The 16708-nt window shown below is 28.6% G+C and overlaps 3 protein-coding genes and 1 non-coding gene across 9 annotated transcripts; 3 read left to right on the forward strand and 1 right to left on the reverse strand.

Annotated features, from left to right (window-relative positions):
* Positions 1-1853: 1853 nt before the first annotated feature.
* LOC122519452 (alpha-protein kinase 1-like) lies at positions 1854-5172 on the forward strand. Its single transcript, XM_043638874.1, has 8 exons — positions 1854-1880; positions 2282-2509; positions 2811-2989; positions 3123-3423; positions 3509-3964; positions 4053-4295; positions 4568-4841; positions 4979-5172. The coding sequence occupies exons 1-8, from the start codon at positions 1854-1856 to the stop codon at positions 5071-5073; spliced, it is 1803 nt and encodes a 600-aa protein (XP_043494809.1). The 3' UTR covers positions 5074-5172.
* On the forward strand, positions 4392-4473 carry Trnal-aag. The gene has a single exon. It is a non-coding gene; the product is annotated as a tRNA-Leu (tRNA).
* A 1603-nt stretch (positions 5173-6775) lies between the features above and the next one.
* Positions 6776-9418, forward strand: LOC122519662. Of its 5 annotated transcripts, none has more exons than XM_043639279.1 (5): positions 6791-6872; positions 7183-7320; positions 7714-7788; positions 7876-8703; positions 8792-9418. In XM_043639279.1, the coding sequence occupies exons 4-5, from the start codon at positions 8038-8040 to the stop codon at positions 9092-9094; spliced, it is 969 nt and encodes a 322-aa protein (XP_043495214.1). In that variant the 5' UTR covers positions 6791-6872; positions 7183-7320; positions 7714-7788; positions 7876-8037; the 3' UTR covers positions 9095-9418. The 5 variants fall into 5 exon arrangements, with proteins under 5 accessions (XP_043495212.1, XP_043495214.1, XP_043495213.1 ...); XM_043639278.1 differs by lacking the exon at positions 6791-6872 and adding an exon at positions 6885-7075; XM_043639277.1 differs by lacking the exon at positions 7183-7320 and having other exon boundaries at positions 6776-6872.
* Positions 9419-11905: 2487 nt separating this feature from the next.
* On the reverse strand, positions 11906-16037 carry LOC122519588 (importin subunit alpha-7). Of its 2 annotated transcripts, none has more exons than XM_043639154.1 (8): positions 15866-16037; positions 14386-14595; positions 14088-14282; positions 13646-13866; positions 13270-13533; positions 12839-13043; positions 12409-12712; positions 11906-12323 (listed from the first exon to the last, which is right to left on the reverse strand). In XM_043639154.1, the coding sequence occupies exons 2-8, from the start codon at positions 14593-14595 to the stop codon at positions 12127-12129; spliced, it is 1596 nt and encodes a 531-aa protein (XP_043495089.1). In that variant the 5' UTR covers positions 15866-16037; the 3' UTR covers positions 11906-12126. The 2 variants fall into 2 exon arrangements, with proteins under 2 accessions (XP_043495089.1, XP_043495091.1); XM_043639156.1 differs by lacking the exon at positions 15866-16037 and adding an exon at positions 15048-15186.
* Positions 16038-16708: the final 671 nt, after the last annotated feature.

Here is a 16708-nt window from a genome sequence, read left to right on the forward strand (position 1 = left end):
TCGTAAAATCCTTTCTACGTCCTGAATCATTTTCCAAAGTGGAAAGTGCCTTAAGTAATTATAATACTTAGTCTTGCCATCGTAGAAATCACACACACACACACACACACATTCGTTCGATTAATTATTATTTATTTATTTTTATTTATTTATTTTTATGATTAATTAAAATTAAATAAAGAAAAATAATATGATCGTGTCGATTCTGATTGGTTTTATTTGTTGTTTTTTTTTTGTTTTTTTTTCGTTTTAGGTATAATTTTTAATTCCAATTTATTTTGTTTCTATCCAACAAAACTATGACACTAGATTCCACTAGGTTTCTAACTAGCACTAGAAAAAGTGTTTATTATTTATTTATTTATTTATTTATTTATTTTATGATTAATTAAAATTAAATAAAGAAAAATAATATGATCGTGTCGATTTTGATTGATTTTATTTGTTGTTTTTTTTTGTTATTTTTTTCGTTTTAGGTATAATTTTTAATTCCAATTTATTTTGTTTCTATCCAACAAAACTATGACACTAGATTTCACTAGGTTTCTAACTAGCACTAAAAAAAGTGTTTATTATTTATTGCAATTGTAAGAATAATACAATAGAACAATTGCAAAACGTTTATTGATATTTAATATTGCATTCAACATTTAATATCAGCAGATTGATTTTATTTGTTGTTTTTTTCGTGTTAGGTATAATTTTTAATTCCAATTTATTTTGTTTCTATCCAACAAAACTATAACACTAGATTTCACTAGGTTTCTAACTAGCACTAAAAAAGTGTTTATTATTTATTGCAATTGTAAGAATAATACAATAGAACAATTGCAAAATGTTTACTGATATTTAATATTGCATTTAACATTTAATATCAGCATTTAATATATTTGCTATACATACTTTCATATTTTTCGTACATAAATTTCATATATTCTTTGTACATTTATCGTGCATAAGCATCAACAATTTAATAATAATCAATAATAGCATGCTTTTCTCCTAACTAAAATGTAGGGGACATTTCCTTAACGTAAAACTGTAATTTCGAAGGATGCGATTGCAAGACAGAAGAATTGAGGACAACTGTATGTTTCCGTAACCGTTGACAAAAGTTACTAAATCTCTACAGAAATACTTACCTTGCACGATTCTAAAATTAAATATCTCCGTGTTGACGTGATATAATGTGCATACGTTTATTATTAAATAATATTAAACGATAATATTGCATAAATAAAATGAACATAAATAAAATCGAATTTATTAAATCGAACGATTAAATTACAACGTTTCTAATAAAAGAAAAAATAAAAAAGAAAACAAATTGAAAATATTTATATATATGAAAAGAAAATAATCGAGTTGGGGCATAAAACATCTTAGTTAATCGTATTTTGAAAGTTATGCAGTACACCATAGTCATAAAGGCCAATTATCGTTCATCGTTGCAAATCTTCTTCTTCTTCTTCTTTTTCTTCTTCTTCTTCTTCTTCCTGGTCGTGGTGAATCAAGTTACGAGAGAAAGTGAATTGGCTTTGGTTTCTTATCGCACTATGACCTCGAGTACGAATGGTAGAAATCGAATATAAACTATGACTTGAGAGACTATGAGAATTTGTTTAATAAATCTTCTATCTTTTAAAGACGACATAATATATTAATCGTTAATAAATAAATAAATAAATAAATGAATAATATCGTATACCTAATTATACTTAGGTATCTGTGTATGCGATTTAAATCATGATTTTTCTAATTGTAACAATTGACGACAACTGTATAGAATTACAAAAATTTTAAAACAGAACAAATATTGTGAACAAGCAACGATTAAAAATAAATTAAAAATTATGGTAAATACTATAGGTATAGTTTGGGTATGAATTCATAAATTCATATGATAATAATAAAAGAAAAAATATAAAGTATATCAAATTTAAACGCAAGATCGTACAAATATTTTTCCAAGTGGAAACAATTTGAGAAAATTCTGATATAAATAAATAAAATTATTTCTTTAGATATACAGATATATTTGTTAAAAAAAAAATATTCATATATATATAATTATAGTATATTATATTATATATTTATATTATATAAAAATTATTATTATATTAAAAATTATATTATATAAATATTATATATTATATAATTATAATTATAATATTTATATATATATATATAAGTGACGACGTGTTTGATTATAAATATAAAACTTTCTATTGAAAATTAATTAATAACTAAATTAAAATTAATATTAATAATTAAACTTCAGGATCCCATAGAAGCCAGGGAGAGCTTACAAAATCTTGCGGAAACGACTAAGAAGGAAAATGAAATAAATACTAAAGATATTAAGAATCAAAAGGAAGAGGACAATGGTTCGAAATCCGACAACGAAAATGGCGACCGTGACGAGGACGACGACGATTACGACGACGATCAATTTCCTCCCGTCCATATTAAACTTCCCCTCCAACTTGATTTGGACGATATAGCTGGTGTAAGTTGGACGAAAAGAACTAAATTATAATATTAGAGTGAACCAAAAGTTCGTAGGTTTTTATTGTGTCATTGTATAATAAATTTTGTTATAAAATGCACGATTAATTGTTTTTGTAAAATTTACTTTGGAAATATTAATAAGAAGACAAAAAAAAGGAAAGAACTTATGGGACAACCTAATATAATACTTTTGTTACATTTAATTAATTTAAATATGCATTTTTTAATATTTTTCCATGCACCAGTATGCCATTAATATTTTTTAATCTTTTCTTTTTCCTTTTTTTTTTTTTGTTCAGGCTCTAATACAACAGGCAAGAAGTAGAGTTTCCTGTGTAGTAGAAAGAAGAAGAGCTGATGAAGTTATGGACGGAACTAACGACAATGGATTGGATAACAGTACCGATCCTCAACGTTTCCAAAGATTAAGCGGTGAACGTGTTGCTATACTGTGCGAATCAGGCAATCCTAATCAGGAGTAAGTACAGTTAATTTTTCTAATTATCTTATTGAAAAAAAAAAAGAAAAAACGAAAAAAGAGAAAAAAAAAACAAATACATAATATTGTATTATAAATATAATTATGATAAAAAAACATTATTGTTTTACAGACAACAGGAGCAAGAAATGCTTACTCCGATCATTGTTCCATTAGGAACCGTACAAATTCCCCTACAATCTCAAGAACCTAATCCAAATTATCATCAATATCAAATCCACACGCAGTATCAAGTTCCCGACATGCAACAATTGCCGTTAAGCGATCCACGAGGTTTAAATCATATACCAGCTAATGTACTTCCTGCCGAATTACGCAATCTTCCGCAACTTACGATGGAAATGAGACCACCGCGAATGGGCCCACAAATTCCTACTATGATGGGACCGCAACCTGGTGTTACAGGACCACAGGTTAATATCGAATATTATTATTCGATTATAATATATATATCACATTTATTTGTTATTTATGATTTATTTTGATTTGTGACGTTAGATCGAAATGCGTCAAATCCCGATCGAATTACGTCACTTCCCAATGGATCCAGCAAGAAACATGAGACCACCGATGCCACAAGAACAACGTCAGGAACCCCATCAGATACCTATTATATATCAACAACAACCCGATCAAAATCTTGAAATGTATGGTCAAGAGCAACAGGGTGCGGCCATGATGCCACCACCTCCACCACCACCGCCGTCCCACAATGAACAACAAATTCCTGAACAAAGAGTATTGCCCCAAATGATCGTACCGCAAACGGAACAAAGAATGCCCATGCAACCGCAAGTTGTACCAGAAAGACCGCATTCCCCGTTCCAGGGTATACCCATTGAGATTAGAAGGATTATTCAACAAGTACCTTTAGAAATAAAGAACATAATCCAACATATTACTGGAGAAGCTCGGCCAGTACCGATACAAGTATCCGAAGGAACACGACGAGAGGTAAATCATAATTATGCTGGTCAAACTTTTATAAATCATCGAAAATATATTCATCAATATTTTTGTTTTCTTTTCTTTTTTTTTTTAGAATGTACAAGAATTCAAACCATTCCCCGAAGGTGCACGACCCATCATACCAATGGGATCATTCCCACTCCCGGTCGAAGTAAGAAATCTTTTGGAGCATGGAAATATTGAAGGACGAAGACGAGGAGAGGATGCTTCCAGCGAGCAACAAGAAGCTAAACCCTTCCCAGGTCCCGAAGACGAGGGTGAAGAAGTTGAGAAAAATTTCCCTGTACCTGCTGAAATTCGCAATATAATACACCAAGTACGTTTTACGTCTAATTAATTATTTATAATTATTATTGATAAATAAAAAGTGGAAAATGATCAAGACAGTAATTTAGATGGCCGTCGAGCGTGTGGTAGCGTGGCCGAGCGGTCTAAGGCGCTGGTTTAAGGCACCAGTCTCTTCGGAGGCGTGGGTTCGAATCCCACCGCTGCTAATTTTTTTTTTGTTTTAATAAATAAAAATGATCAATAATTATATATATAAATAAATTTGTTTGATCATTATCTTTATCAAAAATATTTGTACAGGTTGTAGAAGGACGTGCATTCCCTGTACCAAGGTTCGCTTTACCATTGAGACCTGTCGAATCACTGGAAGTGCCAGTCGAAGCTCGTGCCGAAGTTAGCGATGGTCAAATGCCCGATCGGGATTCGGAACATCAACAACAGGAGCAACAACCAATGCATCCTGTTATGCAACAGCAACAACAACAACAACAACAACAACAACAGCAGCAGCAGCAGCAACAGCAACAACAGCAGCAACAGCAACAAGAACGGGAGGAAGAGAATAGACCACATTGTTAGTGAAAAAACAAATTTATTTATTTATTTTCCTTTTTAATAATTTCTTACATTAATACAATAATAATAATGAATATATTAATTTCTTTACAGCTTCTAATGACATTCAATTAACATTGATTAATTATTTTTCAGATGTTCAACCACGTTCCGTACGTTCTATTCCAGAACCTTTCGCTCATCGTCGAGAAAAACGCGTACGTCGTTGCGCTTGTGATTGCGCTTGCTAATTTTGTCGAATTTCACGAGCTTAATTCGCTTTTTTTTTTTCGGGGCTAATTTAAAGATTTTTATTTCCATCTATCTCTCTCACCCTCTAACTCTCTCTCTCTTTCTCTCTCGTTTCTCTCTCTCTCTCTTTTTCTCTCTCTCTTTCTCTCTCTCTCTCTCTATATATATATATATATAAATATATTTGCGTATATATTTGTTAACATTTAATTAAATTCTAACGCCCTGAAGTAGTATTCATTTAATTACAAATATGCAGCTACCGTGCGTCGCGTAGCTCTTTCATATTTAGAATTTCTTTAGAATTTTCGAAGGAAACGACACAGATTTCCTTAAACATATTAGTTGATGAAACGATACGTTTTTAAAACGAATCATATAAGAACTATAAAGACGACTTTCAAAGATAATAAAATAGAAGTTTCGAATAGAAATATATATATATATGTTAATATATCACTCTTTATAAATGTACATGTATAAATCAGGATCGCATTAACGATCGTGCGTAATAAAAAAAAAAAAAAAGAATGATCGACAGATTGACGACTCGTTAAAAAATAACTTTGGAAAGATGATCTTCAAATTTCCACGCTCATTATTACGGTAATTACATTAATTGTATGTTCATAGATATATACGTATATCTTTTTTGTCATTATTAAAAAATGGGCTCATTGAAAAGTTGAAGAATATAAAATGAATGCAATGATTTTATTATATATCATCCATTAAAAGTTATTATTATATTTGTATCATCGAATATTCCTATTTCAATAATTAATTTAATGTTGATTTATTAACGGAGGTTCCTAATCAATGTGCTTTCGACAAATTTTAATTAATATTAACAAAAAATTATTTTAATTACTTCTTCTTTTGTACCCAATTTACCTTTCTCAATCAAAAAGATTAAATAAAATATCGACAATTTTTTCTATACAAGTCGATTCATTGTTTTATATTATATAGTATTTAAAAATCTATCCTTAAACTAGAATTCTGCATTAAAATAAAAGTTGTTTATAATATACGGATGACGATTATGCCAACTGTCGCGATATAATAATAATAAAATATAATAGAAGTTAATGTGTGCGAAGTCTGTTATTAAGCAGTTACCGTATATAAAAGCAGTGATTTATTATCTAAATATTTTAAAATTATCAGCCGTATATAAAAAAAATTCGTATGTTTTACGTAAAGATTCCTTATAATGATTAAATTATAATTTTTCTTAAAAATATATTGTACATACACTTAAACTTTAATATTTCACTTAAATATGAATGACTATATGAAGACGATTATTTAATTCAAACAGTGAGTAAGTAAGCTATTCGAGTGAGCCACTATAGTGGTGCATCGACCTGAAAAAAATATTCGCTAAAGCCACTTTAGTGGCAGGCCGGCTAAGCACCATATCGGTAATAGTAGTGATCTACCTTTATCTTATCTACCGTCGGTAACGGTAGTTTTCTACTTTGAAAAATATTGACCGCCGGTAATTACAGTTTTTCTAATTTTTAAATATCGACCGTCAGTAATATTACATTCCTATTTTGAAAATATTGACCGTGGGTAACTTTAGGATAAAGTATTACCGACGTAGAGTAAAATAAATTAGAAATCTACTATTACCGACAGTCATTATTTTAAATGTAGAAAACTACCGTTACCGACGGTAGATAAGATAAAGGTAGAGCACTACTATTACCGATAGCCTGCCACTAAAGTCGCTTTAGCGAATATTTTTTCCAGGCATTGTCCTACTGTAGTAGACAGGGAGAAAGGAAAAGTACGTATTTTACTTTTCTTTATATCCTTGTTAAACAAAATTATTATTTTAATAATATTTATAGTTTTATTTAATATAATTGCTTTTAACAAGCAAGTAAATATAGAATCTGAATTCTAGAGGCAGATCAATATAATTTATAAGTATATCATATTTATATTACCTATAATATTAATAATATTAAGAAATTGTAACACGAAAAGGTACGCATATTGAAAAGATTTTACATATTACATTTTTACTTATTTTATTTTTTATTGATAAATAAGAAGAAGATACAGTGACATTTAGGTTATGTATTTTTTTTTAGTAAAATTAATTAGAAGCTGTAAATAATATTTGGCCAACTACGAATCGTGAGATTAGGACTATTTGTTGATATACACAAACTGTTTCATTATTTATAATAAAACCGTTAGACAGAAGTGACTTACAAAGAAAATATTTCGTAAGTCTTCCATTTCTTAATTCTATTTCATATACGTTGGTTTTCAATGTAGAACAGTGTTAGTATATTTTAAGAGTTACTCATATTATTAAGGATAAATACATATTTCTATATATATGTATGTATATGTTATTCATTTATTATTATTTCGATTATTATATTCGTTAAATGATGAATCCTAATGTACGTATGAATTATTATTTTTTGTATTTTTGTATTTAACGTTTAAATACTTCAAAAAGCTTCTCCTATTTCTTTCAAAAGATTTAAATTATATTATAAAACAAAAAATAATTATAAGCAATTGTTATCTTTTATGATTCAATGAAATTCTTCTATTTAATTTAAATTAAAATCATTAGAATGAATACGTATTACATGTTTCCGTTACAGAGTACAGAAGATTTTTGTACGATTATACCAAAGTGTCGTCCTCCTATAAGAAGAACCATTGAGATATCTATTAACGTAATAATAATTTGTCTATGAATTTTTCTTTATACATAATTCATTGATTTCATTTAAATTCATTCTCATTATATTTTGCAAATGCAGAATGAGAGTATAAATTATGGACGTATTATACCAAAATGTCGCCCTCCTATAAGAAACATTAAGAAATGTGAAAATAAAGATATTAATAACGATAAAAATAACAATAATATAAAGAAGATACCTGCGAGTTCAGACACCTTTGTAAGTGAACGAATAATTAAAATGAGTAATCCAAATGAAACTACCAGTACTATAACCGACGATGATACTTCAGACTATTCTGATAAAGATATTTCTGACAAAGATATATCAAAGGAAGATTCAAACGCAACAGAAAACTCATCGTTTGACAATTCTAATCTTCATAATAGTAGGCGGAGACCTAAGTCACCACTTCGTTCTAATGAAAAAAAGAAAAATAATATAGAAGATCATAAAAATACTGGATACTCAAAGTTATTATATATATTGCCGGTCTTAATAGTAATATTTAGTATATCATATCCCTCGTTAACAAGTTATTTTTATCCAAATAATGAATTGACGCAAACTCCAAAGCAGAATTTAGATCGAACAGAGATGATAGAAGAATTTCGTAAATCTGTGGCTAGCATCAAATCAAAATTTAAAAGTCAAACTCCTTTTACGTGGAAGGCACTTCAATCTCAAGTAGAAGACGTTATTAATGAAAATAGCAAAATTTCCATTGTTATTTTGCTAGGTAATGAAATCAACACGATCAAATGTTTTGCGCGTTGGTTTGGAAACGAAACTAGCAAAGTCTTAAGTAATGATAGTTGTGTATTGTTGAATACGAGAAACATTGGTAACGATCACGGAGAAATTATTACTAAATGGAAGGCAGATATTCTGAAAAAAAAAGTTGTGGTAAGTTTAGAAATATTTCGACTTAAAATGTTAAGACACTTTCGCGTACGCCTTTATATTTAAAATTAATAAACTTTTATATTTTTAGGTCATTGAAGATTTGCTCAGTATGGAATCTGAGTCTATTAAAGCATTGCATAATTTATGCGATAAGGAAAATCCTTTAGTATCAAAGTCTTTCTATATAATTACTATTATGTCCAATGGTTACCAAGAATTACACAAAGATAAATTTGTAGAAGATAGTCTTACTGCCAAATTTTCTAAAACAATTGATTTAGATATTTTATATCCTCTAATAATACGAATCACGGATGGGCCGATAATACCAATTGTATCCGAATCAAACATGAGAGGAAAACATAACATTACAGAATGTTTCTTTTCGTAAAAATTTTTTTAATAAGATGTAGCAGGGTGAATTATAGATAAATAATAATATATATAAATAAAATAGCAAGAACGTAAAAGATATACAATACGGATCAAAAAGAAACTAATGTTGCGGGAGATGGTTGTTATTATGCAAATTTATTTTGTTATGCGAAATAATGATACAGAACGATATTTGTAAAATGAACTATGTTTAAGCATAATTCAAGATAATTTCTACAAACTTATAAAAAAATATAACAGCGAGATAGATGCCTCTGATACATGTAACGCTACAGTTTTTGCCTACAACGGCCAAGAGATTAAACTAAAGTTTAAGGTATAGTAAAATGTATTATTACTTCATGCACTTGTGACACTTCTTCCTACATTTTTATTATTACCATTACTATAGCGTAATTAGTCGGCAGTCGTCAGCGTTGATTAACAGTGTCAGTCAGAAATCGTACGTTTATGAGGGTGAGGAGCTCTCTCATTGCCAATTTACAAAGATTTATTTAAACGATTATTATTTATATTTGTTGAAACAAATAAGAGATTTCTTACGAATATTATTTTCTACGTAATTTTTTTCTGAAAAATTTGATCTAATATATTATTATATATATATATATATATATATATGTATATTTATATTTAAATTTATTCAAAAAAATATAAAAGATCTGTTTTATTAATTATAAATTCGCCGATAGGTCACTAAATATAATTAATTATATAAAAATATTTAATTTATAAATTGCAACATAAAGGGGAACCCTTTTTATTTTTTCTGTGTCCGTTTTATTTTTTTTTTCACATAGAATTTCGTATGAAAATTAAATCACACTATTTTGTTATAATCTTTTTGTTTTATTCCTTATTTTTTAAGCATTATTATAAAGTATTTACTTGAATTTCTATATTGAGTGATAATACATGCAATAAAACGTTAATTAAAAAAAGAAAACAGAAGATACATTTCTTCCTAATATGCTTATGTGCACTACACATATATACATATATATAAATATTTATATATATTTATATATACGTACGTAGAAAATGTTTTATAAATTGGCAACAAGTTACTCGTAGCTTTGTACTTTACCATAGAAATCTATAAGCAAAGTTTTAAGCTATTGAGTTTCAATATGATACAGTCGTTCTCTGTCATAATTCATATCGGTAACTAAAAATTAGGGAAGTATACATAGAGATTGTATATAATATAGTATGGTATCATCAAACCTAAATAATAAATACAATTTATACAGTCATAGACCCCTTTTTATACAGAATGTCCAAAATCTAATGCGTGCTATACAATAGTAATATAAACAATTTGCAATTATTATACAATAGAATTTAACTTTTTTGTTTGTTTGTTTGTTTGTTACTCGATTGCTATAGACAATTCTCAAAAATTTTCTAAATATTAAAAAAATCAATCATATTATTTATATATTATATTGATCACAATAATGGTAATCAAAAATATATCTTCTTTTTTTTCTTGTATTAAAAATCATAAAACTTTTTAAATGGCTCGTCTTCGTTCAAGCTTTCGTTCAAATGAAAACTTGCTATGTTATACTATTGTATAACACGAAAGATGTATATAAAATATGTAAAATGAAAAAGCCAAGAGAAATCAAAATAATTATAATTAATATTCTAAGCAAAGTTTTTTGTATACATAATACCATTCGTTTCTATATATATATACCATCTTTTTCTCTTTTTATCTTCTTCTTCTTCTTCTTCTTCGTCGTCATTTAAATATTAAAATTTCATGCTATTGCTTGCAGGTATTTTTTTTTAGAAAATTAAAGTGTTTTTTGTTTACAATTGTCTGATCATTGTAATTACGGTTTTCATCTATCAGGGCACTCTGTATAGAATAGCCTTAATATTACGAGATACGTATTTACAGTAAAAAAGTTTAATTGGTCATATTTTTATTTATCTATCATAGTAAAGAGACGATGAGTAGTAGTACCACATTGTGTAATGTTGTCCGAATTGGCTGTAATAGTAGTAGTAGAAGTAGTAGTAGTCGTTTACTTCAGTCATACAGTATATCTTGCAAGTTGCACAAGTCGTCATTGTTGTTGTTGCTGTGTCGTAATTCCCAGTCAGTCATGTCGTAATGTGTACGTATAATATCTGGCTTTGAATTTAATCGGTCTCTCTCTTTTTTTGTTCTGTTTACCCACAGTCTTAGCACTTAAATCATACTTACTTTTTAAGCACTAATACAATGGTTTCTGTTTTTTTATATCTCTGTTAAACTGAACGCTTTACGCTGCAAAAGTATACGAATAAGTTTACTGATTGATCAGTAATACATATTAACAACACGAAAGCTTGGTAAAAGCTTTGACTATTATAATTTAATAAAGATTTATTTTGTTTAGAATAGGTGAGAAAGAGCCAAGAAAAGCAAACGATAAAAATATTAATCCCTTCTGCTATTACCGCAAGTTTAACTCTGATACAAATTATAGGACAAATATACGAATACGTTGATAGCTTCAATTTGTTTCACAAACTATTGCATTGTTTGTTTGAGCCCACAGGCTGTACTATTATCGCATAGCGGAAGAGGTTAATGCATTGTAATGACTTGATAAAAGTAAAACATCTTAGCAAGATGCAAAGATGTTTTACTTTTACTAGTCATATATATGTCATAATTATTAGACTTTTCACTTAACAAAATGAAGATGCAAGATACATTTTGTTAATTAATAATAAGTCTAATAATTCTTTTTTTAAAAGGGGGTATGTACTATTGATATTTTCTTTTCTTTTTCAATGATGGATATACGAACTCAAAAGCATTTGTAATAATAATAATACAATGTATGAGAAAACTTGTACAGCTAGTTTGTTGTTTCGGTATGAGAAAACTCGTACAGCTAGTTGTTATTTTTCGGTTTTAGAGATATTACATTTCTCATGAGATTAAGGATCGTAAAAGATAGCGCATGGAACAGTCGTATTCAGAAGCACGTTATTCCAGGTTTCAATCAATATTTTAATCGTTTAAAATTCAAAGCCTTCAACTGGAAGTTGAGAAGAGTCGGGTGCTGTGAACTGAAATTGTTGTCCTTGCGAGTCAATAGATGGAACAATTCTTGTATCTTCTTCCTCGGATCCGAAATATCGATCGATAATATCAAAAGCTTTTTGATAAATGTCCATATTTTTATGAGATTGAAGAAATTCAATTTTGTCTAGGCCTAAAAAAAGAGAAGAAAATAACATTATAAGCAAATATAAATATTAAATGTAAATATTAATTAATTTTTCTTATCAATACGTTACCATAACATTCTTCGATCAAAACTGCATAAGGATTTATGCCATTGTGCATACTAGCATCTTGTTCGCCAAGACGTAAGATATTTTCTAAACCATTTAATGCAACCTGGAGGATCTTTGTATCCATGACTGTTAATAAATCGCACAATGGTGAAATACATCCCTGTGAAGCAAGATAACGAATTTGTTCCGGTGTACCACCACTGGTAGCATTTGTGATTGCCCAAGCTGCTTCTTTTCGAGTTTTAAATTCGGCTTTTTCTAATATCTCAATTAGTACAGGGCAAATATTAGCATCAATAACAGCCTGAAAAGAAATAATTAATATTAACTCTACGTATAGATAATAATTATTTTTATTAATTGTGTTCTTCCTAACATATTGATGGTTCCAAAAATTCGAGATATAAAATATTTTATTATTATTATTTACCTGTATTTGCTGAGGGTTACCAGCAGTGATATTAGAAACCGTCCAACAAGCTTCCTTACGTATAGTTTCTCGGGATGAATTCAAAAGATGTAATAAACAAGGTAGTGCAGAACAATTTAGTACAACTTGAGTTTGAACGTCGTCACCGGTAACTATATTACCAACAGCACGAAGAGCTGCGCTCACTACATTAGTTTCATCGCGCCTAAATAAATAGGACATAAGTAGATTATAAGTAGATTCTATAATCATATATTGAACAAGAATATTTATTTAATTTCTAGATATCATGTACCTCTAACTAAAATCTCATTTTAAAAATAGCTTATTAATATCCAATGTAATATTATAATTCATTTATTATTGTTAGACATTTTATAAATATATTGACGTATATATATTAATGATATAATATTAAATAAAATACTTACATCAAAAGTTCTACAAGACGCCTACAAACGCCAGCATCTATAACTGCTTGTATTTTATCATTTGGCCCGTCGCTTAAATACGACAAAGCCCAACAAGTATCAGCAAGAACGTCTGCATCTGTATGATTAAGAAGTTGTGCTAAAACTGGTAAGGATGGTGCTACTTTAGAAAATACAGGTGCAGGATTTTTGCCACGACAGAGATTAGACAATGCCCATACAGCATTCCGTGTCATAGATATTTGCGTGGTTTTAGTAAGAAGTCTAAAAATGTAAAAATTAAATTAAATCAAATATAATACAGAATATCATCTCTAATTGTTAAGATACATGTAAGAAAAATAATAAAAAGTAACTAAATCTTATAAAAACATACTGTAAAAGAGGATCAAGGACACCACATTGTATAACATGATCTCTACATTCAGGACTATCTCCTGCGATATTGCCTAAAGCCCAAACTGCTTGTTCTCGTACATCTTCGTATTCAGAATTGAGTAACGATATGAAAGTAGGTACAGCTCCTGTTTCTATTACCATACGTGTTTGCTGAGATGTTCCACTCGCAATATTTGTCAAAGCCCATGCAGCTTCGAACTGTCGAATAACATACAATATTATTATTAGTTTTTAAATATGTATAATGCATGCAATGTCATGTTACCTAAAAAACAATATATATATATTTTCTTTTTAAAATAAAAAATATATAATTCTTGGGCCTTTTCTATTATTCATACTAAAAGTGATAGAAATATTTTCTTCGTTAAAGTAGATTAATTAATTAATAATAATAATAATAATAATAGCGTACAAACCTGAAGTGTACAATTACTATCATTTTTCAAAAATTCAACAAATCGAGGTACTATCCCTGTATGTATAACTTCATCTATAGGAGGATTTGGTTCTCTGGATAATATCCTTCGGAATTTTTGAGTAGCTGCTAATTGATCTTCTACATTAGGACTGTATAACGCTTGTACCAATTTTTTTGTTATAACAACACTTTGCTGTAACAGGAAGATAAAAGCACGTTATGAATAACAAGAGAAATTTGATTAATATACGTATATATAATTATAATAGTTAAGCAAAAAAAAATATAGATTTTACTAATTGTGGCGTAGGTAGAGAATATTCGTCTGTAGTTGAAACATTATCCTCGTCGGAAACAATATTAGGTACATTACGTCTTTTTGATAATTGTTGTTCACGCTTTTGTTTTCTTAATTGCACACCTTCTTCTTCTCTACGTCGTCTTAATTCCTGTGAGTCTAAGCCCACATTTTTATAACGATACTTATGTGTCGGTCCACTTGACATCTATAGAAACATAAAGTTTAAGATTAATTTAGATTGCATATATTCTTTCGTTTAGTAACAGCATATATCAAGAATAGATATCGTGTGATATATACAATAAATATATATTACATATCCAAAACGCGTAAGGAATATATTTACTGTACGACATGATGTATCGTATTCAATATTAAAAGTTAAGAAGATAAAGTAGCAAATTAATTTATTTCTATTAAATAAAATAGAATTATATTTGGCACATATTATTATTATTATTAATGTTTCATCAAAATATTTCTAAAAACATAGTTTATATCATGTATATCAATGTATTATACATTTTCGTTAACGTGCACGCTAAATGTGCGTGCGCATAAATGTATATACTAGGAATACAAAGCATTTTCGTTATTCCTTGACAACAAGACGTTACAAATAATAAAAATGGACAAGGTTTGACTTGGCTTTGTTACCTCGTACGTTTTCTTAACGATTTGAAAATAAATTTAATTATCGATAGAAAATGATATAAAGCGGATAGAAATAAACGTAGTTATTTTCTTCGTAACTTGCTACTTGTACACACAGCTACTTGGTTACGTACGCGTTTCCGTGTGCAAGGTATTCGCATGCAACTCCCCACCCCTTTTTTAAAAGCTAATACGGACGTATCGCAAGCACACACATACATACATATAAATGTATGTGTATGGTATCGTGCGCGCGCATGTACGCGCATTTCACCAGTACATTAACATAAAAATAATCTTACCGACTAATCGTTTAAAAATGAATTAAACAAATATTCGTTGACAAAAATCAACCTAATTCCAATCAAATATTAATATATTGACGTATCGATAGATATATTGACATAATTACGGTTGAAAAAGAAAAAAAATATATTATTCTTAGCAATCTCGCGCTTAAGGGTTAGGTTTTTAATCCCTAGAAAATAATGTTGCCTTTATTTACGAGAATAATCGACTGTATCAAACGAAAATAGAATTTAGATCTGTGTATTCCAAAGATATATATTTTTTTTTTCAATGGCAACGATATATTTTCACGATGATTTTCTTTCTTTATCTTTATTTCTATTCCTTTATCTTTATTTTCTTTCTTCGGTTTTCTTTTTTTTTTTTTTGTCAAGCATTAGACATTTTCGCACACGGTAGATGGACTGACATTGGCCTGGAATCGTCTCGATTCATCGATACGTCATTATTATCATTTTAGATGATTACGCATACGTTTAACCGAATTAATATTGATCAAATGTAATACTCACGTTTGTAAAATATTTTTCAAGACTTCTGTTATATGTAAAATATCATAAGAATATATGTGTATATCTTCTACCAGCCACTGCCACACTTTTTTTCTCTCCTTAGCAAACTTTGGCAGGCAATCGGTGAACCTTCTTCTAGTCTTCAACGCGCAAGGAATCACGGGGTTAACTAACGACTTTCTGATTGGTTCGTTTATATTACTATAAATATTTTTTACTATTCTTCTAGTTTCTTATTACTTGAGTTTATTCGAATTTATTAATTATACAAGAGTATAGATTTTATTCCTTTTTTCTTTTCTTTCAATATGAAAACTTGATTATAATAGTCTCTTAAAAATAACGAGACTCTAATCGAAATAACAAATTGCTGCTTGCATCTTTAAGCGAGTAGGTTTTTTCTTATTATTAGGTATCATCGTTCTTACCTGATATTACTAGAAATAGTTACCAAAGCTAATGGTACGCAATTGGGGAGACAATGGCGTTGTATAGTTCTGAGATTTATTGATATTTTTCAATTATGCAGAAATTTTTTTAAATTTATTTTTTTACTTTACTTATTAATAATAATAAAATAGAATTTAATTATAATATGGATACATTTTGTATTCGTACGTTTGTATATTCATATATATCATAGAAGATAAATAAAAATTCTTTTTGGAATAACCAATGAAAAGGTTGAATAACTAGTAACAATTTATGTTATCAAATTTTTGTCCTGTTTTATCGGAGTTTTTCTAAGTAGAGTATTATAATCTTTAAATATTATATTTAAGAATAAATACATATTTTACAACCCGTTGCATAATCTTTTAGGTTAGATGCATTGACAAATAT

This window comes from Polistes fuscatus, unplaced genomic scaffold (assembly GCF_010416935.1).
Source record: "Polistes fuscatus isolate 324 unplaced genomic scaffold, CU_Pfus_HIC Scaffold3, whole genome shotgun sequence".
NCBI lineage: Eukaryota > Metazoa > Arthropoda > Insecta > Hymenoptera > Vespidae > Polistes > Polistes fuscatus.